General features: G+C 42.5%; 2 protein-coding genes across 2 annotated transcripts; one reads left to right on the top strand and one right to left on the bottom strand.

Annotated features, from left to right (window-relative positions):
* Positions 1-433: 433 nt before the first annotated feature.
* LOC125938383 (HLA class II histocompatibility antigen, DP alpha 1 chain) lies at positions 434-5,692 on the bottom strand. Its single transcript, XM_049653476.1, has 4 exons — positions 5,270-5,692; positions 1,969-2,211; positions 1,307-1,588; positions 434-1,085 (listed from the first exon to the last, which is right to left on the bottom strand). The coding sequence occupies exons 1-4, from the start codon at positions 5,367-5,369 to the stop codon at positions 910-912; spliced, it is 801 nt and encodes a 266-aa protein (XP_049509433.1). The 5' UTR covers positions 5,370-5,692; the 3' UTR covers positions 434-909.
* A 1,806-nt stretch (positions 5,693-7,498) lies between these two features.
* LOC125938382 (HLA class II histocompatibility antigen, DP beta 1 chain-like) lies at positions 7,499-18,687 on the top strand. The gene is made up of 4 exons (XM_049653475.1): positions 7,499-7,679; positions 16,806-17,075; positions 17,751-18,032; positions 18,554-18,687. The coding sequence occupies exons 1-4, from the start codon at positions 7,580-7,582 to the stop codon at positions 18,661-18,663; spliced, it is 762 nt and encodes a 253-aa protein (XP_049509432.1). The 5' UTR covers positions 7,499-7,579; the 3' UTR covers positions 18,664-18,687.
* The last annotated feature ends 4,540 nt before the right edge of the window (positions 18,688-23,227 follow it).

Below are 23,227 nucleotides of genomic sequence, written 5' to 3'. Positions count from 1 at the left end.
TAAACCTTGTTTTTTTCAAAGTTCCCTAATGGTTGTTGCTGAGGAATGTCTTGCAGTCATAAGAACCACAAGGGCCAATAGGGCCACAACATTGGCTCCTGTCACTACAAGTAGTAGGGACCCAAGCGAGTGCCCCTAGGCATTCCTAGCTGATCACCATCATTACTTTATATCAGTAGGCTGCGATCACACAAAATACCTAGGAATGCAGTGAGGTTTCAATGTCAGAAAATCTATATATGACCCAAAAAGTCAATAAACCAAAAAATAACATTCATATTAACTTCAAATGAATTCAACTCAATACTTGCATAAACAGAATTTGATCAATTTTACCACATGGCAAGGATTGTAAACGAAAAATCTATAGTAAATATATCTATGGAGAAATTAAATCCATTCCTTTTAAGATTATGCAAAAGGTAGGATATCCTTTATTACTACAAATGTTTAACATAGTATTGAAGGTTCTAGACATCACTACGACAACAAAAGAAAATCAAGGCTATGAAGATTGTAAGGGAGAGAGAAAATGGCCGTAGATGATATAATCTACATATTGCAGAAGACGGAGCTCTGGAACCCCAATGCCCGAGTCCAAATGCAGACTCTGTACCTTTCAAGCTGTGTGACCTTGGACAGATTCCTTCACCCTCCTCATGTCTGCTTCCCGCTCTGTATGATGGGGAAATAATGGTATCAACCTCCAAACATAAATGAATACATAAGAAGCCTATAGAATAGAGCTTAGTAAATAGTAAGCAACTCAACTAATGTTCTTTATCATTGTATTATTTTAATCTAGGTCAGTGATTCTGAAATGCGAAGTTCTCAAAGAACCCCTGTTGAAGTGTTTCTCCTTCCCGCCCACTACCCATACCATGTTGCCTCCTCTTTTGCACTGTGTCCCTAGTACCCCCAGCTCTGGGATAACTCACAGGGGCCCCTGCACCCAGGGATGTTGTCGGGCCTCCTGGTCTTCAGGATGATGGTGCCAGTGATGATGCCTGCCACGCCCACCACCAGGCCCAGGGCACAGACCACAGTCTCCATTGTCTCAGGCACCTCCATAGGCTCCTGGGCCTCTGGGGCACAAAGGAAAAACAAGAGTTAGAAAGTGCAGAGAGCAGGAGCTGGCCTCAGGTTTGGGGGTATAAAGAGTTAGAAACAATGAGACCACCGGTGAAATTTGGATAAAGTAGCAATAAAACACATGGGATTAAGAAAAGCAGGTGCTGTGGAAAGATGGATCCTGGAAATAGAGAGGGTGTCAGGACAGTGCTGGCAAAAGGAGGGGGCTCCATACCCCAGTGCTGAAGGAGCGGCTGGTCCAGGCCCCAGTGCTCCACCTTGCAGTCATAGACATCTTCAGCCGTGGGAATGAAGGTCAGGTAGTGGAACTTGTGGAACCTGAATTCTGTGCTAGGCAGGAGGATGCTCTCAGCCACACCTTTGGTGACCGTCTGCCCATTGCACAGCCATGTGACATTGAGCACAGGTGGGAAGAACTTGTCCACATGGCAGATGAGGGTGTTGGGCTGTCCAAGCTCCACAGGCTCCTTGGGAAACACGGCCACCTCAGGTGGCTCTGAGAAAGGACAGAACCTGGTGAATCTGCTGCCTTTGGCTGTATCTCAAAGGACCCCACCACCCCACCACCTATATTCTCCAGGTTAGGGGCCACCTTCCTCAGGCTGACCCTTTGCCCCCCACAGGCTTCCAGGTCAAAGTCATAGCTTCTCATACTCCTGACTGGCTTCCTTCAGCCCAACCCTTTTCTTGAATAAGAAGAAAATGTCTCCTTTGATGACATAACCACCCAGCTTTGTGAGTTGAATATTGTTCACTCACAGGGAGAGAGAGGTTCATTCATGAGTGGACATCTAGGTCTCCCATTCTCTATGCAGCAGATGGGCTCTCCCATCCCTGCAGTTGGGTAGTAGAGAAATAAGCAAGAGCAAGCAGTACCATTTGTGGCCCTGGTGTGGTTGGACCGTTGGATCAGAGTGTTCAGGTTCTTCTTTGCCGTGACAATGTCAGCAATACCCCTCCAAGCATCAAAGTTGAAGACATGAATAAACTCTGGCAGATGCCAGATGGTCTCCTTCTTATCCAGATCCACATAGAACTCATCCTCATCAAACTCAAACATGTACTCTCCAGAGGGTCTGTGTGTCTGGACAAACTGGACATACGTTGACACGTGGCCCACTGAATGAAGAGGAAGAAGGGAGATTGAAGAACAGGTGACTATGTAAGAAAGTACACAGAACACAGGAAGCAAGGAGATAAGGAAATAGTAATAACATGAATGAAGAACACAGAAAATGAGAAATGCAAGCTGAAAGAAAAGAAATGGGAAGAAACAATGAGAGATATGACTTACTGAAAATTCAGGTTGTTTCCCTTTATTCCAGAAAATTTAAGCATCCATCACTCCAGTACAAGAATAATCACAATGAACACAATAATAAGGTAATATTTATGGAGAACTTACTATGCATTCAATTTATTCTTTGCAACTTCATACCCCCAGGTAAAGCATTCTTTTGCATATTAGGGACTTGCCCGCAGAGGTTAAATAACTAGCCCAAGTTAGCACAATTCATGCTGAAAGGAAGATGGAATCATCCACTCCATCCACACCCACAACATCTCAGAAGCCTTGCAGAAAAAGACATATAAAGTTAATGATAAAGTCACAGAGTAGAGTGGGAGAAAGGGGAGAGTGGAATAAAAATCTTCTGGAGTGGAAAATTTTTTAAATTGTGAAGGAAATGAAAAGACGTCCAGAGTCTTGGTGCTACTTACAGACTTCTAGTTACTGTTTTAGCTTTACATGATGGTAGATCATGTAACCTTGTCCACAACACCTTCATTTAAGGCATTTTAAATTTTCAAGTATTATCATTCACACAGCATTCACAAATTTTCTTGTTGACTTTATGTTTTTAAGGGTAGTTTCCACTGGAAATAATAGTTGTTGCGTTTGAAACACCTATGGCATAGCATCTTAGTTTTACCTGATGTGTAAGAAACAACAAAAAGATATACAATAACAAAAAATCTATTGGTATTACAGTAAAACAATAAAAATGAGACAGTTTGGGGCTAAGAAAAGAAAAGGAATTAGGAGGAAGTGACGCTCCAGGGCTCACTGGTCTAGCATCCGAATCAAAGATTCAAAGATTCTCCCTGCAGCTCCAACACAAGAACTAATCCTCTCCTTGGATGCTTCTAGTGACAGGATTCATTGTCTCATGCAAATGCTTGGGGACATCCACTGAATTTAGTGGCTACAAAATCCTCACCTACAGAAAAGAAGATAAAAGAAAAAGAAAGAAGAAAACATACAGGGAACAGACATGGCTACCCGGACATAGTTTGTTCATCCTAAGATATCTCATTTTTATTGTTTTTGCAAAGTCTTAAAACTAAAGGTCTGTGCACTGTGAAGCAAATTATATTCTTACAGATGTTCACTTTCATTCAGTCAAAAAAAGCCTTAATGTGAACCTTGACTCTCTAGGCATTAAGGCTGTAACTCAAAAGACATGGTCCTTGTCCTCAAGCTGTTTGAGATCGAAAGAATGAGAGAGACAAAGACGATTCGTATATATGTGGTCATCACTACTGCATTATCACAGGGTACATACAGGTGCTGCTTGGGAGCAAATGGAGAGCATTAAAATGAGATTGAAGTAAGGCTTTCTAGAAATGGTTTTTATGTGAGGTTAGCAGAGACAGAGAGAAGTGGTGTCTCTAGCAGGAGACGTAGGAGCAGAGAGGCATGGGACTTCTTGGAGGGTCGGAAGGTGCTACAGCAGCTCGGAGGATATGGAGAGCCTACTTTAGGACCTGCCTTGTATGATAATTGCAGGTGTTTGAATTTGATCCAGAGCCCCCTGGAAAATCATTGAAGGGTCTTCAGAGAGTAATACAATCAGATTTGTACATGAAGGTGGCAGCTATAAGGATGATAGATTAGAGGAGGCTCATTTGTAAGCAAGACCAGTAGGACTCTTCAGCAATCAGGTGGCAAGTGATGAGGGTGTAGATAGGGCAGTAACATGGGGTAAGAAGAAGAGAGGATGAATTTGAATGACAGTGAAGAGATGAGAAGCCACAGGACTCAGTAAGTACTGTGGTGGAAATAGGGATATGAAGGAGTCCAAAATATCCAAGCAACATGGAGAATTGTGGCATCAGTGACTGAAAAAGTAATGAAGGACAAGGAAGTGGTTGAGAGAAGAAAAAGTGTTCTTTGGGGGACATAATGAGTTTGAATTTCTGGGTGACCAAGTGGAGTTGATTTGAGAGCAGTTGAAATAATGGATGGATCTCAGGCTAGACTGGGCCGGTGACATAGACTAGGAGTCTTCATGGTAGGTGAAGTTAAAAGCTTGGATTGAGTCACCCAAGAAGTGTACAAAGTCATCATAGTAGGGTCGGAGTGTGTGGTCCTGCGTCCTGGCAACAAATATGGACATTCAAAAAAGAGGCTGGGGGCACCTGTCTGGCTCAGTTGAAAGAGCATGTGACTCTTGATCTCGGGGTCATGAGTTCAAGCCCCACATTGGGTGTAGAAATCACTTGAATAAATGTTTTTAAAAAGAGGCTGTAAAGGAGACGACTAATAAGTGGGAAGAAAACAAGGAGGAAGTGTGCTCCTCAAGACAAAGAACAAGAGAAAAATTCCAGGAAGGAAGAAGTGGTCATGTCGCAAATATTGCTAGTGACACAGGTAAGATACACACAGAGAAGTGACCACTGGTTTTCATTGTAGGGAGACCACTAGTGGCCCCACTGAGAGCAGCATCAGATGTGAGGAGACAAAAGGGAGAATGCAGTGGGCTGAGGACTGAGTGAAGCAGGGGAAAGTCCAAAACAGGCATTGCAGACTCCAATTTCAAGAAGTTTACCTCTGAAATTTAAGAGAGACACACAGATAGTCCAGAAGACACAGAGCCATGGCTCTTCACTCATCCACACTGTGACATAGAGCTCATGAGGCATGTTCTCTGCCTTTTAATTTCTAGGTTGAGAATAATAAATGCACTCCTGCAAAAGCTGTTGTGAAAATGAAATGAGAGTTGGCACTTGGTCAGGTTCAATAAACACTGGTTCTTGCTGCTGTCAGAAAGAAAAAAGCAGAACACCTCATACAAGAGGAAGAAGAAGGAAGGGGAGAAACAGGAGAGAAAACAGCACCTGTGGGCTACAAATCTCCTTATAGTCCACACCCTCTCTGGCCCACCAGAGCACTCACCCCTGATGGCCCCAGTTCCATGGGGACTCAGAAGGGCAGCCAGGGAGATGACTCGCAGGATCATGACTTGGGTCTGGCACCTTATGTCTTCAAGGTGCATCTGCAGTGACCGCTGTGAACCAGCCTGTGAAGAGAGAATGAGGTAGTGCAAGGCAGGGCGGAGTTCTGAATCCAGGACTTACTTCCCTATCCCGTTGAGGGAGAAGGGGTGGAGGTGAAACAGCTCAACCAGAAAATGTCAGAAGAGGCATCTCTGGCCAGGAAAGAAAATGATAGAACCACTGGGAGAGGAAGTGGGAGAGCTGTCAGGATGAAGGTGGCCCGGAAAGTTCCAACCTATGTGGGATTTGGGAATAAGAGAAAGAAAACTATGAAAGAGACATCATAACCATCTTCCTCTTTGCCTGGCTGGCTCAGTCAATAACAGCATGCTACTCTTAATCTCAGGGTTGTGAGTTCAAGCCCCACCTTGGGCATGGATCCTACTTAAGGTCCCTCCACGGTGAACACCATCCCCCTTGCATGGACGTGTTCTGGGACAGCACAAGTCCTAAGCAGTGTGTTAACCATTTAGAAGGTTAGACTGTCGATCCCAGAACTCAGAATTAGTCCTGGGAGCTGTACCAGGCAGTCACTCAAGGTGTGTGGTGTGTATTTTCTCCTCTCAGCAGTTCTGTAGATCTTAGAAGTAAAAAGGGGATTGACTAAGGGTCTCTGGGTTATACCAGATAAGGCATGGAAGTAACTGTACCACTTTATACAAATTACTTGGCCTTTCTGGGCCACAGTTTCATTTTTGAAATGGAGATGGTAGCACTTGTGTATCAGTAATTCTGTGAGGGTGACATGGGAGCATCCATATAAAATGCTTCAGAAAGTTACAGATCTGAGAGTTTCGAATAGACCAATGAAGTTATCAAAGACCATTCTTTTTTTTTTTTTTTTTCAGTTCAACATATGTATATACTTTTGGTAACTTTTAAACACCAAATAATCCCAACAAACAATACAGATAGTTCCTGAAATATACTCCCCCAGAACACACAACCTAAAAAGACAATGACAAAACAAATACAATTTCCAACTAATGTATTAAGTCCTTAAATAAAGTGCTGATGAACTGAATAAAAGCAGATAAAATTATTTAAGTTTTCTATTAGGAAATTGTTCCTGATACATTATAGCAAAGCATCAGGCCCTTTCTGCTACTTCCTGCCTTTTTTTAAAAACCCACTGTGACTTACTGCTTCTCATGTAGAATGGAAATTATTATGTCATCAGTTTATTGTGAAATCTAATTGGGATGATACTCAGAATTTGTGAATCTCTTAAAACAAAGCCTTGCACATAGTAAGGGATCAAGAAATGTTAATTATTACAATGCAGGACTAGTTAAGAACACATGAAATTCTTTATCAAATGCAATGTATTATTTGCTCCACTAATATAAATTCTGTAATTTTAACAATAAACACCAGAGGAACTTTCTGTAGATCCACCCTCCTTTACTGTAGCTCCAAACCCCTCTATAATAAAACAACACGTCAGAGAAAGATGTACCATTAGACTTAATGTGAAATGATTAGGGAATTTGTCCTTAACAGTAACATTTAAATGTTTAACATTTAAATAAAGGTGCCTTATATCACCACATTCTATACGAAGAGGAAATAAAAGAGTAACAATTAGAAATGAAGCAATTAAGTATTTTTTGCTTTCTGCTTATCTGCCTGGAAACATCAAACAATTCCTCTAAAATTACCAAAGGTATATATAAAAATTATCAAAGGCATAAAATGGTACACATAATATCATTTGATAACAAATGAATTCTTGTATGATACTAAGAATCAACATGAAGTTTTAAAGAAAAGTTATCCATTCACAAAAGTCACTACCCATAAAAAATACAAGATAACTTCAATGACATATTTCAAAACAATATCATTAAGAGGAAGATGATTTGATTTTTTAATTTTAAATAGGGGATGGTGTTCACCATGGAGGGGGAATGATGTTCCTAGGGAGGAAAACATATAAAATAATCAAGCTTTATGGCTCAGCCAGTTGCTCAAAATGAGAATCTCTCTCCTTATACTGTCTTCAGTGAATCTTACACCTTAAAGAATCATGTGCTTTGCCCCAAACTTCTGTTTGGTGAGTGACAATTCCTGATTATTGGTTCCTTTTTCAGAATCTGGCCACTCCCAGAGGCTATAGAAGGCTGTCCAACCTCTCTGATATCCCATTGAGTGAGAACTGCTCTGACTGCAAATATCTCAGCCCCCATTCTTTCTCCCAGGCTCCAGGATGGTGGTCCTGAGGGTCTCTGGGGCCCCGGGGATGGCAGCTCTCATGATGTCCTTGATGACGCTGAGCTCCCCTTTGGTTCAGAGCAGAGACACCCCAGGTAAGTGCAGAGCTGCTATTCTTGGAGAACCTCCCTCAGGGAAATGATCTTAGGGGGCCTTCCATATGGGCCCACTCCCTGAGGAAGGCTTTGGGGCTCTGACATCGTGCAGAGCTGCTAGTCTCACCAGAGAGGAAAGGAAATCAAGGGACAATGGTACCTGGTGATCTGGAGTGATTTGGAGGGACAAGTTTCTCACAGAGGGATCATCAAAATGGCATTTCAACATCAAAGATCAGAAAGGGGAAATTATGGTTAGTTTGCATTGTCCACAATCTGAAGATCTCTCTATCGAATCAGTGCTCCAGGTAGGCGCTCCAGAACCTAGGTGCTGGTAGGTTCTGTGGAAGGGTCCACAGAACCAGGCAAGAACCCTCATTCCATGACCATTGTTGGCCAGGGTAGCAGAAGAGGGTGACGGGCACAAGCTATGGTTAAGGCCAGCAGGATACCAGTTGCAGCTGTCCCTCACATCAGGAGTCAGGTCAGGGCGCATCAGGACAGAGCCAGAGAAGAAGTGAGAAACAGGAAATGGCCTTTTCTAGTTCTGATTCACCACCATGTGTGATAGAAAGGTGAATCTGTTTATGTTAAAATTTCTCAGCCTCTTCATCCCCATCCATAAGGCCAGCCCCACTTCCTCCTGAGGATCAGGTACTATGGGGCTCTTTCCTCAATTTCCTGAAACTCCCAAATCCATCTGCTCAGACTCCATCCCAATATACCCATTTCTCAGATAGAGGGAAGAGAAAAATTCAGACATTTATGACTCAGATGGACAGAGAGTTGGACAGGGCATCTCAGCCATGCACGTGTGCTTGCACATAAGAGAAGAAATGGAGAAACGAGAATCCTAGACTGCTAGAGGGGCTGTGGAAGTAGCTGGTGAGATGGGACAGTGTCCCACAGGACGTGAGAGGAGAGGCATCACCATTCTGGTGTGGTGGGTAGTGACAGCGGTGGACGTTGATATGAGTACATTTGAAATCAGGTCTGGGGTCTGCTTTGGAGTGAACAGAGAGTGGTGGGTGGTGGGAGGGGTGGGGTGAGGTGGAGAAGCCAGTGGGTTCAGACATAAGAGGTACAAATGGAATTTCCCTGCCCTGCAAGAGAGACCACTGGGGGGTGGGAGCAGGTGGACCCAGAGCTCTCGGCACAGTTTTGATGCTGAGGAACTCACTGCTGGGTGAAATGTGGAGTCCGGGAAACTTGGACCCAATGGGCCTGGGCATATTCCTCCATTTCCTTCATATGTTTCCAATTCCTCGGGGTTTCCTCAACTTCCAACAGAGCAGAAATAAAAAGAGAGAAAAGGGGAGAACCTCGCTTAACGGGACCTGGGTGACACTGAGATTGTTGAGAAAATACTAGTGCCTGTTGGATCATGAAGAAAATTGTGGAGAAAGGAAGCATCCGACTCATGGATGAAACAGGAGCTCTAAGAGCTGCTTGAAACATCCTCTGTTCAGGGCATTCTCCATCCTGGCATTTAGCCCCTGGGACTCCGGCCTACCACACACCTGGGCAGCAGAAGACACCTGGGGATTTAAGCTTTTGTTTACTCCCCTTCTTCTGCCTCCCTTTCCCAAGTGAAAGAAGAGGTGGAAAGAAAAACTATCAGTATTAAGTTAATAAAAGCTCCTTTTCAAGCATTAATGTCGTGCTTCAAAGGGCAGCTCCTTTTGAGCCATTCTGAACAAACCAGGGTCTGTCCCTCGTTTCTCTCTGTCTCCACATAATCTACCCCATCACAGCTTGACAAGGGAAAGAGCTCTAGCCTCCAGTGACCAGGGCCAGACTCTATGCTCTAGGTTTTATTTATATCATTTTATTGAGTTTTAAATTAAATCAAAGTAGTCCTTCAAGGTAAAAAAATAATAATGATAACAACATCCTTTTTTATAGGTAAAAAAGTTGAGACTCTGAGAAGTTGATTACTTGCCCAAGGCCACACAGCTGGTTCTGTGGACATCTTTACTGCCCTGACCACATTGCCTTCCTTATATCCTATAGTAATTACATAGTCTTAATATGTCCTATTCTGAAAAGATGATTTCTTTTATGCCAGAACTCTTCTAGCTCTACTCTAGAAAATTCAGATGTTTTCAAGAGTTTTACAAACTCTGTGATACTTTTCAAGTACACATACAAGACAGTTTTGAGAGACCCTTTGTATGACATCTGTCTGCTTTGAAAATAAGATCTCATTATGGGAAAAAGAAAGTCAATTGCTTTACTTTAAAAAAAATTTTTTTTAACTCCAGTACAGTTAACATGCAGTGTTATATTAGTTTCAGGTGTACAATATAGTGATTCAGCAATTCTATATAGTACTCAGTGCTCATCAAGATAAGTGTACTCTTTAATCCCCTTTACCTGTTTCACCCATCCCCCCATCCACCTTCCCTCTGGTAACCATCGTTTGTTCTCTATAGTTAAGAGTCGTTTCTTGGTTTGTCTCTTTTTTCCCTCTGTTTATTTGTTTTGTTTCTTAAATTCCATATATGACTGAAATCACATGGTATTTGTCTTTCTCTGACTGACTTATTTCACGTAGCATTATACTGTAGCTCCATCCATGTCATTGCAAATGGCAAGATTTCATTCTTTTTTATGGCTGAATGACATTCCATTGTATCTATACACCACATCTTCTCTATCCATTCATCTATCGATGGACACTTGGACTGCTTCCATAATTTGGCTGTTATAAACAATGCTGCATTAAACACAGGGGTGCACATATCCTTTTGAATTAGTGTTTTCATATTCTTTGGGTACATAGCCAGCAATGCAATGAGTAGATTCTTATTTCTATTTTTAACTTTTTACTATTTCTGTTTTTAATTTTTTGAGCACTCTCCATACTGTTTTCCACAGTGGCTGCACCAGTTTGCATTCCCACCAACAGTCATAGCAACATTTTTCTAGAGAAGTCTTCTGAGGCAAGGAAAATAAAGCAAAAACAAACCATTGGGACTACATCAAAATTTTTTTAAGTCAATTGCTTTAAAAAAAGAAAGCATTGCAACCACTACTGAGAACTAGCAGAACTGTGTTCTGATTGAAAAACAGGTGGGGAAACCTCTTAGTGGAACAGGGAATGGAGTTGGATGTGGGGGAGGAGAGCAGGCAGGGCAGGTAGAAGATAGATATCACAGACTCCAAACTGGATGGGGCCAGGGGCTCAGAGGCTGAGAGGGCAGAGCATAGAGCAAGAAGACAGGCTCAGGAGACTGAGAGAAATGAAGTGCTCCTGTGGCACAGCCACTAAAAGTAGAATGGGGCTCCCTGAGGCTTGTGCGGTGGCTCCTGAGGCTACTCTTCCTCCTCCCTGCCTGAGCAACCAGTTGAGCAACTTCAAACTGGGACACATGGAGCCCTGAGGAAGGACAAGGATTCTGAAGAGACCAACCAAATCAACTCTAGTCATCTTTGCAGTGACAGAGACAATGGCTAGACCCCCCCCACACACACACACACACCCTTCTCTAACTCTTAGGAGGGCCTGTTAAGGCCCCTTGACAGCCACTCGGAGAGGGTCTTGAGCAGAAGGAGAAGCTTCATCTGGAGCTGGGCTCCCCGAGCTCAACCCTGAACTGACATGGTGAGCCTCGTGTTGACATGCTCTTCAAACATCCTTTACTTCTGCCACTGTGCCGCATTGCCCTCATTTCTGTGGTCTGGGAAGTTGTGCCATAAATTCATTCTGGAGTTTCCATTGATGATACATTTTAAGTCACATAGAGAAGCTGCAATTTAAAGACTCCTTCAATAGACAATTGTGGACCCCCAATGGCAGCCAGTAATGTATAATCAACTCTTTGCTGACCAGCATTATGCTGATAACAAAACCAGACAAAGACAACACAAGAAAAGAAAACTGCAGGCCAATATCCATAATGAATATATATTCAAGATCCTCAAAAGAGGGGCACCTGGGTGGCTCAATGGGTTAAGCATCCAACTCTTGGTTTTGGCTCAGGTCATGATCTCATGGTTGGTGGGCTTGAGTTCCATGTTTGGCTCTGCACTGACAGCACAGAGCCTGATTGGGATTCTCTCTCTCTCCTTCTCTCTCTACCCCTCTCCCTACATGCTCATGCTCTCTCTCTCTTTCTCAAAATAAATAAATAAACATGTAAAAGTGTTTTAAAGATCCTCAAAATAATACAAGCAAACCATATTCAACAGCATACTAAAGGAATTATACACCATAACTAAGTGGGACGCGTCCCTGGGATGCAAGGATAGTTGAACATAAACAAATCAATCAGTGCGATACACCACATTAATAAAACAAAAAGGAAAAACAATACATGATCATCTCAACAGCCACAGAAAAAACATTTGAGAAAGTTTGGCACCCATTCACAATTAGACTCTCAACAAAATAAGTATAGAGGGAACTCAAACCCAACACAGTAAAGGTCATATATGAAAAGCCCACAGCCTACCTTATCAATGGAGAAAAACTGAGAGTTTTCCAAGATCTGGTTCAAGGCAAGGATATCCACTCTTGCCTCTTCTTTGCAACATAGTTATGGAAGTCCTGGCCAGAACAATTAGACAAGAAAAAGACATAAAAGATATCCGAACCAGAAACAGAGAAGTAGAATTATCTCTGTTTGTGGATGACAAGCTCATATAGACAGAAAACCCCAAAGACTCAAAAAACAAAAAAACAATTAGAACTTTTCAAAAAATTCAGTAAAGTTGCAAGATATTAAGTTAACATACAAACATCAATCACCTTTCTATACACAGACAATGAACTGTCTGAATAGAAGTTTAGAAAACAATCACACTCACAATAGCAACCAAAAGTGTAAAATACTTAGGAATAAACTTTACCAAAGAGGTGAAAGACATGTACACTGGAAATTACAAAACATTGGCAAAAGAAATCAAAAAAGACTGGACTGGAAGAATATTCATAGTACCCAAAATGATCTACAGATTCCATACCATCCTTTTCAAAACCCCAATAATATTCTTGATGGAAATAGAACAAAATAACTCTAAAATTCATATGGAATCACAAAAGATCCTGAATGATCAAAGCAATCCTGAGCAAGAAGAACAAAGCATCACATTTCCTGATTTCAAAATATATTACAAAGCTACAGTGATTAAGACAGTATAATCTATGGGGTGCCTGGGTGGCTCAGTCGGTTAAGCGTCCGACTTTGGCTCAGGTCATGATCTCACGGTCTGTGAGTTCGAGCCCCGCATCGGGCTCTGTGCTGACAGCTCAGAGCCTGGAGCCTGTTTCACATTCTGTGTCTCCCTCTCTCTGACCCTCCCCCACTCATGCTCTGTCTCTCTCTGTCTCAAAAATTAAAAAAGTTAAAAAAAAATTTTTAAAAACCTTATAATCTAAGGTGCCTGGGTGGCTCAGTCGGTTAAGCATCCAACTCTTAATTTCAGCTCAGGTCATGATCTTAGGGTTTGTGGGTTTCAGCCCCATGTTGGGCTCTGTGCTGTTAGCGCTTAGGATTCTCTCTCTCCCTCTCTCTGCCCCTCCCTTGTTCTCTCTCTCTCTCTCTCTCTCAAAATAAATGAATAAAGTTTAAAAAAAAAAAAACAGTATGATACTGACATAAATACAGACGTATAGAGCAGTGGACCATAATGGCCCAGAAATAAATCCACACATCTACAGTCAACTTATACTCAACAAGAATGCCAAGAACATACAATGGGGAAAAGATAGTCTTCAATAAATGATACTGAGGAAACTGGATATCCACATGCATAATAATAAAATAGGATGCTTATCTCACACCATATATAAAAATCAACTCAAAATGATTAAAGACTTAAATGTAAAATCTGAAATTATAAAACTTCTAGAAGAAAACATACAGGAAAACCTTCTTGACATTGGTTTGAGCAATGATTTTTTGGACATGACATCAAAAGTACTGGCAACAAGCAAAAACAGACAAACAAAATTGCATTAAACTAACAAGCAACTTACTAAATTTACTAAATTTATTTTCAAAGTACAGGAACTCATGTAACTCAATAGAAAACAAACAAACAAAAAACTGATTAAAAAACCAGCAAAGGACCTGAATAGACATTTCTCCAAAGAAGACATACAGTTAGCCAACATGTATATGAAAAAATACTCAACTTTACTAATTATCAGGGAAATGCAAATCAAAACCACCATAAGATACCATCTCACACCTGGTAGAATGGCTAGTATCAAAAGATGGAAGAAGATTAATGATTCTAGGATGTGGAGAAAAGAGAACCCTGCACGCTGCTGGTGGGGATATAAGTTGGTGCAGCCATTATGGAAAACAGTATGGAGGCTCCTCAAAAAAATTAAAAATAGGAGTGCATGGGTGGCTCCATTGGTTGAGTGTCCGACTCTTGATTTCAACTCAGGTCATGATCCCAGAGTCCGGTGAGTATGGAGTCTGCTTAAGATTCTCTCTCTCTCTCCCTCTGCCCTCTCTCCTGCTCACACTCTCTTGCTCTCTAAATTAATTAAGTAATTAAGTAAGCAAATAAGTAAAATTAGAACTACCATATGATCCAAGATCCAACAATCCCACTTCTGGGTATACATCCAAAAGAAATGAAATCTGGATTTTGAAGAGACATCTGCACTTCCTTGTTCACTTCGGCATTATTCACAGAGCCAACATACGGACACAACTTAAATGTCCATGGACAGATGAATGAATAAAGAAAATGTGGCATACACACACAGCGAAATAGTCTTCAGCCTCTTAACAAGAAGGAAATCCTGACATTTGCCACAACATGGCTGAATCTGTAGGACTTTACGCTCAGTGAAACGGGCCAGATGTAGAAAGACAAATACTGCATGATTTTACTTGTATGTGAAATCTAAAATAGTCAAATCCATAGAAGTGGTTACCAGGGGCTAGGGGAGGTGAAAATGGGGAGGTATTTTGCAAGGAGTACTAAGTTTCAGTTATGCAAGATGAGTTAAGTTCTAGAGAACTACGTACAGCAATGTGTCTATAGTTGACAGTATCGTATTGTGTACTTGAAATTTAAGAAGGTAGATCTTGAGTGTTTTCACTACAAAAAAAAAAAAAAAGAAAAAAAGGTAACTGGTAACTGTATGAGATGGTGAATATGCCATTTGGCTTGTGACTATTTCAAAATGTACACGTGTATCAGGCCATCAGGCTTTATCATGATTTTTTAAATTTTAGAGAGAGAGAAAGCATGCACAAGTGGGGGAGAGGGGGAGAGGAGGTGGATTGAGAAAGAGAGAGAGAGAGAGAGAAAGAGAGAATCCCAAGCAAGCTCCATGTTCAGCCTGGAGGCTGGTGGGGCTTGATCCCACAACCCTGGGATCATGACCTGAGCCGAAATCAAGAGTCGGACGTTCAACCAATTGAGCCACCCAGGCACCCCTATGTGGTTTTTTATCATCAAATATATGTCAATAAAACTGGAAACATATTTAAAAAAACAAAATCAATTATCTGCCCATTCTCTGATTCATAAGTATTTACTAAGACTAAGGTTAGATGCTGTATACAGATACAAACAAAAGAGTAACTTGCTTTAAAATGTTCAAGTGTAAAGAACAGGATAAGACATGGGAAAAAAATCACATTGTCTGAGTGTCCCTAATGTGATCATTGTGATAAGATTCTAAAACACACAGAGAATGCACTCACCCATTCTTTTTTTTAAGTTTATTTATTTATTTTGAGAGAGAAAGCAAGAGTGGGAGAAGGGCAGAAAGCGAGGGAGAGAGAGAATCCCAAACAGGCTCTGAGCTGTCAGCACAGATCCCCACATGGGGCTCAAACTCATGAACCACAAGATCATGACCTGAGCTGAAATCCAGAGTCAGATACTTAACCGACTGAGCCACTCAGGCGCCCCACACCCACCCATTCTAATGGGTTTCCTACATAGTTTTTGTTCCTATGCATTCTTTCAAAATATGTATTTCTCATGTGTCTATATATATATATATATTTTTTTTTAATGTTCATTTATTTTTGAGACAGAGAGAGACAGAGCATGAACAGGAGAGGGGCAGAGAGAGAGGGAGACACAGAATCTGAAACGGGCTCCAAGCTCTGAGCTGTCAGCAAAGAGCCCGACGCGGGGCTCCAACTCACGGACCGTGAGATCGTGACCTGAGCCGAAGTCGGACGCTTAACTGACTGAGCCACCCAGGTGCCCCCCATGTGTCTATATTTTTAACATTCCTACACAATGTTATAAAGTATATTGTTTTCTTTTTCTGTCACTCAGCATAATAACCATAAGATCTGACAAGAGAGTTAAGAGTACAATCATTTGGTTTCTTCTAAGGGTTGCATAATATTCCACGGTGCACATGACAACAGTTTAGGTATTTGCTGTCCCAGGGATGATCACACCAACTGATTTCTGCCAACTCCTCAGTTTCACAAATACTGCCACAGCCAGCAGCAGCCCCTAGCTGTCCCTTTATGGGCCTGTGTGAACATTTTTGATGTCTAACAAGTTGTGGGAGTGCTGCGTCATATGACATACATCTCTTCAGTTTGACCGAGTGTCCCCTGAGTGCTATTCTGACCATCTGAGGCAGCTACACTCCATGAAGCAATATGTGAGTTTTCTCCATACCCCCAGCCACCAGTTTGGAACTATCTAACTCTCTAATTGTTCTGAGTCTGATAGATTTCAGTCTCATTTCCTTCTGAATTTTCGATTTTCTTTCCACTGATGAGCCACAGTCTGCCTTGCAAGTTTCCTCTCCTACAAATCCCCATCCCGCTCCTTACCTACTTCTCTATCACAGTCCTTTATTTTGCTTGTGTTTTAGGAGTTGCTTATATATTTTAGATATGAGTCCCATGTCAATTGTAGGCATGGCGAGTCTATTCCTATTCCCTAGTAACTTCTTAGTGGTGCACTTTGCTTAACAGAAGTATTGAAATTTAATGTCATTCCTTTCATTCTATTTTTGCCTTGTGATTCAAATTTGCTCAAGAAATGCTTCCTCACCCCCCTATTCGTTATCACACTCAGCTATCCATTCTGATATTAACCTCATAGTCTACTCCTCATAGAACTTTACCTCTACCAGAGGCGGAGTGTCTGCTACGAGTTGAACGGGACACATAGAGCTTTACCTCTACCAGAGGCGGAGTGTCTGCTACGAGTTGAACGGGACACGCCGCTTCCTGGAACAATACGTGTACAAAAGAGAGCTGTTCATCCAGTTCGACAGTGACAGCGCCGCGGGGGTGTTTGTGGCGGACTCTGAGCTGGGCCGAGAAACTGCCAAGAACTGGAACATCCAGAAGGAGTTCCTGGAGCTGAGACGGAGCGCCGTGGACACGGTGTGCAAGCACAACTTCGAGCTGGACGAGGGTTTCACGCTGCAGCGCAGAGGTGACGGGCGGGTGGGAAGGTGACGACTCTGGAAGGGGTGGGCTTGGGCAGCAGAGGAGAGGGGACCCCCCCCCTCCGCCCCGGGGAGGCCACCCCACCCGGGCTCAGAGCCCGTCATGGTGCACAGGAGCCAAGATCAGTGCGGAAAGGGCCAGACTCCCTGCTAATCAAACACGAAAGAGCGAAGAACACTAGGTTTGTGGATCTGGCTACAGACTTTTTTTTTTAATGAAAATATGAAACTGCAAGATCAAAGGAAATCTATTGACTGACTATATCCTGATTCCGAGATAATATTTGACAAGATTATACATCCTTTTGAACAAGATGAGAAAATGTAAATTCAAGGCATAGCCTGTTCAAACATTTCTGATCAAAAAAGTACTAGTTACTGTCTCTTACATTTCCAGCAAAAGTGTTAGCACCAACTTTGACCCTCTCCTGTTCTTCTTTGCTCTTTCTTTATTGGGTATGACAAGGTCATTCTTAGAACAACTGAATGTTTCATTCTGTTTTTCCTACTATGTGCTCCATCTTATGCCTCTAAATACCTTAATAGATATGATTCACGTTTAACATCTAAGAAGTCATTTTGGCAAAAAAAAAAAAAAAATCGCTAAATGCACTGTTTTTGGTGGTCTCAGCTGTCGTAACAAGATTCTTGTCCCCTCCTAGTCCAGCCTAACGTGAACGTCTCCCCCTCCAAGAAGGGGCACCTGCAGCACCACAACCTGCTTGTTTGCCATGTGTCAGATTTCTATCCCGGCCACATTCAAGTCCGCTGGTTCCTGAATGGACAGGAGGAAACAGCTGGGGTTTTATCCACTAACCCGATCCATAATGGAGACTGGACCTTCCAGATGCTGGTGATGCTGGAAATGACCCCCCAGCAGGGAGATGTCTACACCTGCCAGGTGGAGCACCCCAGCCTGGACGGTCCTGTCACCGTGGAGTGGAGTGAGTTGCTCCCTGAACTCCAGGCTCTGAGGGCTTCTCATTCTGTCTTGTGTCACTCACTATACATTGGGGTCACACCACCCCATATTGTTCCTCATCAACCTAACCACCATCTTTGCTGGAGCAGTAAAGATCTGGCGATTCGAGCACACATGTATCCTGCCCTGGGCAGGTCTAAAGGATCTCTCCTTGTCAAAGCAAAAACTCAGAAAGGCAATTGCATTCATGACTGGCCCTCACACATGGGAACTGCCTCTCTCTGTCGTCTCCATTCAGTCCCATAAGCTCAGACTTAATGGGCTGAATAAAACCAGCGTTTGCCTCCTGTGGAAGTCATCACTCTGAGGCCCAAAACATTAGCGTGCTGTCCACATCTGCTCCTACTCCATAGTGGCTCCAAGCTTGGCCTTATCCTCTTCCTTTTCTCTCCACAGTGGATTAGATCAGGGTCCAGGCATCAGACAAGGCCTTGGGGTTGTGGCAGGTGAAGACAGGACTGACCCTGAGTTCGTTCTTCTCAGAGGCACAGTCTGATTCTGCCCGGAGCAAGATGCTGGCTGGAGTCGGAGGCTTCGTGCTAGGGTTCGTGGCTCTCGGAGTGAGCCTCCTTCTCCGTTTTAGAAGCCGTTGAGGTAAGAAACTTCTTGAAAGTGGTTGCTACTGTCTTTCCACTGTCTCACTCCCCTCTTCTTCAGTCATGAAGTTGGGACAGAAAAACAAAACAACAGAGCAAAAGAGGCCACTGAAATCAGATTCTGTTAAGGCAAAGACAGCCTGTAGGGAGGAAGACAGCTAGACGGAGATCTGACCCAGTAAGACACCTGAGGCTGCTGGTCACCCTATTCTGCAGGGTGTTCTTTGAAGCCTGGGGTAGACTCACACCCACAGAGTGGGCCCTGCTTTCATTCCCGGTGACACGGGGGCCGCAGCGCAAACATCTGGTTAATTTTCTCACGTGTTGTCACTCTTTACTCTCTCAGTGACCAAATTCATCTTCCCCTCTTACTTTCATTTCAGGATGACAGGGACCTCAGCCAACAGGTGGTATTTCTGTTTCCTTCTTCCTTCTTGGGATATAATTCATTTCATTGCAACATAAGTTTGGGAGCATTCAATAAGGATGCTGTGTTCAGGATATGTCATAGGCAGTGCCGCGAGAATGAGGAGAAACTCTCAGAGGCTGCTCCTTTTTTTTCAAGTTGAGTCAAATTGCCCCCAACTCTTGATCCCATTTTCATCTGTAAGTGGGTGTGGCCACAGAACATGACTTTGCCCCATTACTGAAGGAAAGTCCAGAAACTTTTCCATTTTTCTTAGGCCAGCATTCAGCCTCTCTCTATAATATTTTTCTCTCCTGGGACTCCAGAGGGAAAGGAAATGTAGTCTTTGAGCTTAGATTGTTTTAAATTCTTCTTCTTCTTTTTTTAAAGTTTATTTATTTTGAAAGAGAGACAGCACAAGCGGGGAGTGGGGCAGAGAGAGAAGGAGTGAGAGAATCCCAAGCAGGCTCCACACCATCAACACAGAGCCTGCCACGGGGCTTGAACTCACAAGCTGTGAGCAGAAATCAAGAGTCGGACGCTTAACCAACTTAGCCACCCAGACACCCCTTACGTTCTTCGTATTCTTCACAGGACTCCGGAACCGATCTCAACTATCACATGTAGCCTTGGAACAAGTGATTCTAATACTCCTGTTGTCCAGCAATCCTCCACTTCCAAAAAGGATATTATGGCTAAATTGTGCCCCTGACACCAGTTTCTGAGTGTCTGCATTTTAATTCAATGTACTTACTCTTTCTCAAGTTCTTCCAGTCTATTGAGGGACCTTTCCTGAGGAACATGAACCATCTAAATCGAATATTGTTGTTCTTTCTTTTTGAGAGGAAGGAGATGATCATGTGGCCATGTTTATGGTTGAAGGGTTTGGTGATCACTGGACAGGTCATTGTTGTTTTACCCAGGCATGGAGAAATAATACACTTCTTGATGGTGATCGATTCTCCTTGTTGAATAAGAGGCCAACTGATAGAGGACCTCCTAAAATTCGCTTTACTTCATTGTAGATGACCAAATTCATTCTGCATTTTTACTAGTTGAGGGGTGGAACCATCACTCCTAGAAATCCCAGATGGAACAGACACTGAGCCTGGATTTCGCCATTGACATTCATACAGGACTGATAAAGCATGTCAACCATGAAGAATATGCTTTCCAAGTGCAAAAATCAACATAAGATCAGAATTGGTAGCAAATGATATTTGCTCACAGGTGTAGATCACAGGTGTAGTATGTTAACATTATAGTTCTCTTTTTATATTATTCACATCAGGGTATAGAAACAGACTTACCCCATGACTCCATGTTTATCAGATCACCCTAAACTCCTTTCCCTTTGAGCCATGCAGTAGGAAGTACATCTCCAGTTTCAAAAGCATCAAAGAGAGGTGATACCAGGTTTTTCAGACATAGGCCTGCTTTATAGAATACAGTTTCTTATGATTTTTGTAAATCTTTTTAGTTGATGTTTGAGACCAAGATAGAAATCATATTTGCTTCAGTCATTTCATGGCATGATGTGCCATCTAAGCCCAAATTTTATATAATAGTAATCAGGAAAACCTCTAATTCCTGTAATATTCATAGATCAGTGTCATTTTTCAAAACCAACAAGGCCTTAACCAAACTTAAAGAATTTTCCTTTCTTAACTGACCTTCTTGCATGGGACTATGTAAAACCAGGGTTTTTTTTAATGTTTATTTATTTTTGAGAGAGAGATTGACAGAGTGTGCGTGGAAGAGGGGCAGAGAGAGGGAGAGACAGAATCCGAAGCAGGCTCCAGGCTCCGAGCTGTCAGCACAGAGCCCAGCACAGGGCTCGAACTCACAAACTGCAAGATCGTGACCTGAGCCTAAGTCGGACGCTCAACCTACTGAGTCACCCAGGCGCCCCCGGTTTGAGCAAATATCATCATAAACTATGACCATACGTCAGTTTTTGGTGATTTTAAATATCTTGTGATCAAGTAAGAGGCCATTTCAGGGGTCTCCAAGACCACCCAGATTAGGTGATTCACTAGGAGGACTCATATAATTGTACTCATGGCTGTGACTTATTACAGTCAAAGTTTATGAAGCAAAGTCATTCAAGGGAAAAGGCACATGGGACAAAGCCCAGAAAAACCAGGTGCAAGCTTCCAAAAGTCCTCTCCTGTTGGAGCCGCAGGACACGCTTAATTCCTGAAGCCATGAGTGTGACCACAGGTGTGAAATACTGTCTGCCAGGAAAGCTCAGCGCTCAGCGCTCAGGATTTTTACTGGGGCCTGGTGGTGGAGGCACCCTCTGCCTAGCACGTTCCAAAATTCCAGACTCGCAGAAGGAAAGCAGGTGTTCAGCATAAACCAATTTTTATACAGTTTAGACACAATTTAGGCATATTCTTAACGGGTCTGGGAATGGTGGAAACCCTTTCAAAATCCAAGTTCCCAGATGCCAGGCAGGGACCAACCTTGTAAGCAGACCTTTCAAAGAATGGTAGGCGGGCCTGCTGTGTTACTGCTTTTCTGCACAGGAACAAACCATCCATTTTGCTGACAATTTTCAAAATCACACGAGTATCCATTTTTATCAAAGAAAGACATACACTGATACAGAAAACACCCTTAAATCCTAGTTTCCTGGAAACACGGGTTATTGCAGAAGACATGGAGCTAAATTCATATAATTATTTTTCATTCTGTTATCATGATGTAGAATTATTATTACAAATGTTTTATGAATTTCTATTAGCATTTAAGCAGTTTTTAAAACACTTTTTTAATGTTTTTATTTATTTTTGAGACGGAGAGAGACAGAGCATGAGCAGGGGAGGGGCAGAGAGAGAAGGAGACACAGAATCCAAAGCAGGCTCCAGGCTCTGAGCAGTCAGCACAGAGCCCAACGCGGGGCTCGAACTCACAGACTGTGAGATCATGACCTGAGCCAAAGTCAGATGCGTAACCCACTGAGCCACCCAGGCGCCCCAGCACTTAAGCAGTTTTTAAATAGTAATCCCTGTGCCCAAGATGCGGCCTGAACTCATGACCAAGATCAAGAGTCACATGCTCCACTAACTGAGCTAGCCAAGGGCCCCTGGATTTAACAGTGTTTGAAAAGCTGAAGTACAAAGGATGCAGATGAAAATATTCTATTCTCTGAAGGTTTTGGGTTTTTTTTTTTTGGGGGGGGGGTTTGGTTTGGTTTTGGTTTTTATTTTGTTCAATGCCATGAGAAATTACACATGTCTTCTAGTCTGTGATGTTTCTAGCAGAGAGTATAGTCTCCCAACTCTCAGTGTCCCAAATGAGAAAGTGAAGCTGTAATTCAGTATATCCACTGTCAATCATCTTGGAAAACAGAGGGAGGCAATCCAAAGAATTTTACATCCAAGAAGTTTGACTCTGAATGAGACTCTCATTGCCTGCCCCTGCCTAAAAAGGAGAGACTTCACTATTTGGGATGTTTTTAACGTTTATTTTTGATTGAGTGCGTGCATGCAAGCCAAGGAGGAGCAGAGAGAGAGGGAGACAGAGGATCTGAAGCAGGCTCTGCACTCACAGCAGAGAGCCTGATGCGAGGCTTGAACTCATGAACCATGAATCATACTTATGAACCATAAGATCATGACCTGAGCCGAAGTCAGAGGTTTAACCTATTGAGCCACCCAGGAGCCCCTGGAATTTTGATAAGAAACAAACAAACCTTGTCAGCATAAGACTGATAAACCAGCATTTATAATGCTTAATAATTAATTTAATATTATCTTCTGGATCCCTACAGATGCATTATGTTCTGCCTGTTTAATAAATATGAGCAGTATTTCAGCCGCAAATATATATATATTTACATATATATTTACATATATATGTATGTTATCTTGAGTCATAATTAAAAGGGACTTAGTTTACCCTCTGCTTATAAAGCAGCACCAGTACATTAATTTAGGGTTTGACAAGGAGAAGGAGGCCTCCCTGATTTTTGGTTTGGCCAACAATTCCTCCTAACATGGTATCATCAGAGGACAGTCATAACACTGTGAGTTAACTCTGAATTCTAACCATTGAGTAGGGTTCTGAAGCTTGCCTTCTTGAAGGTAGAGGATTGTCACATGTAAACATAATAGGTAATTTTTTTTATAACAGGTAAATTATTTAGTG

The sequence above is a fragment of the Panthera uncia genome (assembly GCF_023721935.1).
Source record: "Panthera uncia isolate 11264 chromosome B2 unlocalized genomic scaffold, Puncia_PCG_1.0 HiC_scaffold_24, whole genome shotgun sequence".
NCBI classification, from domain to species: domain Eukaryota; kingdom Metazoa; phylum Chordata; class Mammalia; order Carnivora; family Felidae; genus Panthera; species Panthera uncia.
This window is presented reverse-complemented; position numbering and strand designations above follow the sequence as displayed.

What these genes read in the sequence shown, in the direction of transcription:
- LOC125938383 (XM_049653476.1), bottom strand. Translation starts at nt 5,369, where the DNA reads ATGCACCTTGAAGACATAAGGTGCCAGACCCAAGTCATGATCCTGCGA. An exon ending in TGGAACTGGGGCCATCAGGG is followed by an intron (nt 2,212 to 5,269) that starts GTGAGTGCTCTG and finishes CTCTTCATTCAG; the next exon opens with TGGGCCACGTGTCAACGTAT. An exon ending in CCACACCAGGGCCACAAATG is followed by an intron (nt 1,589 to 1,968) that starts GTACTGCTTGCT and finishes GTCCTTTCTCAG; the next exon opens with AGCCACCTGAGGTGGCCGTG.
- LOC125938382 (XM_049653475.1), top strand. Translation starts at nt 7,580, where the DNA reads ATGGTGGTCCTGAGGGTCTCTGGGGCCCCGGGGATGGCAGCTCTCATG. An exon ending in TCAGAGCAGAGACACCCCAG is followed by an intron (nt 7,680 to 16,805) that starts GTAAGTGCAGAG and finishes CGGGACACATAG; the next exon opens with AGCTTTACCTCTACCAGAGG. An exon ending in TCCTGTCACCGTGGAGTGGA is followed by an intron (nt 18,033 to 18,553) that starts GTGAGTTGCTCC and finishes CGTTCTTCTCAG; the next exon opens with AGGCACAGTCTGATTCTGCC.